The sequence below is a fragment of the Psammomys obesus genome, unplaced genomic scaffold, assembly GCF_907164565.1.
Source record: "Psammomys obesus unplaced genomic scaffold, mPsaObe1.curated_primary_1811, whole genome shotgun sequence".
NCBI classification, from domain to species: domain Eukaryota; kingdom Metazoa; phylum Chordata; class Mammalia; order Rodentia; family Muridae; genus Psammomys; species Psammomys obesus.
Window position 1 is genome coordinate 3,836,730 of NW_026591643.1, and position 2,380 is coordinate 3,839,109.

Genomic DNA, 2,380 nt, shown 5'->3' on the forward strand with positions numbered 1-2,380 from the left:
CCGGGTCACCTGGCCTTGAGGCAGACTCAAGGCTGTGAGGTGGGCCCTGGGGCACGGCCTCCGAGGAATCGGCGTGGAACTAGGTGTATCTGGGCATCCAGGCCTGCGCAGCCAGGATGGAATCGACTGTGTGAAGCGCCCAGTGCAGCGTAGCCCCGGCGTGGGACAGCTGCCAAGTGAGCCAGGCGCGCTGCGAGACGCTGGGCTCCGTGCTGCTATGGGGCACGCGCAGGTAGGCGCCTCCAGGGGCCTGCAGGTCGTCCAGGATCACCTCCAAGGCCTCCACGTTGATGACGACTCTGGACAGCGGTGGGAGCATCCGGCAGGAACTGGCTTCTGGACCATGCTGTCTGCGCCTCTTGGGACAGTTGGCTGGCTCACCGCGACTGTCTCCAGAGCGTCTGCGCTTCGGACCCCTCGCTGGAGAGCCTGGATGGGGACTTCTGCCCCGGACACGCGCCTTGGTGTGCAGAGAATCTGTGGCAGAGACAACGGGCAATACTCATTTGGCAGACTGATTTCACTCAGACCGCCACCCACCACAGCCCCGCGCCACAGGGTCCCTTTCCATAACCCAGAAAGGCAGGTCCCATCCAGGATAGATACAATCCCCTCGGCCCTGGTGGCCCTGAAGCCCCCTCTAGCCAGTCAGGACCAGCTGTGTTCTCTCCAGGCTGTGCTGAGCTCCCAGGGCTCCTGGGCCCTCCTCACACCTGCTTCTTCCAAGGCCCAGACTCACCTCCTGTGCAGGGCTGTTTCGCTCCACTGGACTCAGCCCTGTCCCTTCCTCTGCCTCTGCTGGGACACGCTTTCACGTTCCTCTTCTCTTCAGGATTGGCACTTCCCTTGTGGCTTCTGCAGGAGGAGTCACTCCAGCTTGGCCGAGATGGTTTGTGCCTCCGCTGCTTGGCCTCCTGGTCCTGCCAGGTGTTCTCTGGGGGCAGAACAGGTGATCAGCGAAGGGCCCCTATGCCTTCCCGGGAAGCCCCAGAGCAGCCTCCAAAAGGCCAAGAGTGCCTTGAAATCCCGTGCTCCCCACAGGCCCCCATTCCCTCTTTTGCCAATGCCTACACAGGCTTGTAACTAATGGATGTTCCCAAGCCTCCTCAGCAAACACTCCCAAGAAGACAGACCCAGAGGACCACTCAGCTGGCACAGCCATTGGCAAAGAAAGGCAGCCTCCCTGCCTGTCTCCCCCTCCCCCACTCCCATCTCCTTAAGGACTGTGGAGGGAGGCCACTGCCAGCTTCCTGGCCTCCCCCACACCTGCCTTTGTGTTTCCCGTGAGTGTGTCAAAGGGTCAACCCTACCTACCTTGTCTCCCAGGAGAGGCCTTGCCACTGTCTCCCCCGCTGTGAGAAGGGTCTTCCTCCTCTTCTTTCTCCCCTAGGGACTGCTGCTTTACTTTGCAAGGAGATGAGCTGAGCATCTCTAAATCCACACATCCAGGCTTCATGGCTTCCCTTTCACCCATCGCTGCTCCCAGAGACTTGCCTCTGCCTCCTTCTTCTGTGGGAGTTCACTGAGAATGACCCTGATTGCAGAGAGGACTGGCTTTTAAGTGGAGCCCTAAAATCCAGGCGGAGCTTAAACTGGCGCTTTGGCCACGCCCCTGAGAGGCCACACCCCCAGGCCCAGAGCTGGATTCAATCAAAGTGCACTGTGCTCAGATAGTTCCCCTGCACCTTGGCCATCTCTTTGCCCCTTTTTTGGCTGAACAGTACCTTGCCTCTGTCACTTTGATGCCTGACCGGTGTTAACAACTTGTATGTTATTTTGAAAACTGAGGTATAATTTTGGTTCAGTTTCTCCAGGGTGCGAGAGCTCCTCTATTTTGAAATGGGTTGTCGAAACATTCTGTTAAACAGGATTCTGCCAGGAAAAAGGTGAAAACCTCTGCACAAGTCTCTGTGATGTTCTGCCTTATAATAGACACAGAAGCCAGAGTCAAGTTGTCACAGAATGAACCCTATGACACCATTAAGCAAGGGTGGTTTCTGTAAACACTTTTAATCCCCGGACTCAGGAGGCAGAGGCAGGCAGATTCCTGAGTTCCACGCCCACACACACACAGAAAAGAGACCATAAGCAAACAAAAAATCCTCCTTTGAATTGTTTCTGTCAAATATTTTTGTCACCACCACACAAATGTAACCAACGCAGCCGGTAATCTGCAATGCACGAGAGAGAGATGCGAAGCTCTGGCTTTCTCTGCTGATCCAAGTTGAAGTTGCCAGTTAACTTTTTTCCTTTATCCTCGAGTGTTATTTAATTTAGGAAGTAGGATGTCTTAGAATTCACAGATCACAGTCCCCAAGGTATGTAAGCAGCTCTGGCATTGTTACTGGAATGCAGCCAACAACCCTGGGTATGATACCTG

General features: G+C 55.5%; 1 protein-coding gene across 1 annotated transcript; it reads right to left on the reverse strand.

Moving 5' to 3' along the window:
* LOC129680095 (uncharacterized) lies at window positions 1–1,474 on the reverse strand. The gene is made up of 3 exons (XM_055611613.1): window positions 1,315–1,474; window positions 740–934; window positions 1–477 (listed from the first exon to the last, which is right to left on the reverse strand). Exons 1-3 carry the CDS (start codon window positions 1,472–1,474, stop codon window positions 80–82), a joined length of 753 nt encoding a protein of 250 aa, XP_055467588.1. The 3' UTR covers window positions 1–79.
* Window positions 1,475–2,380: the final 906 nt, after the last annotated feature.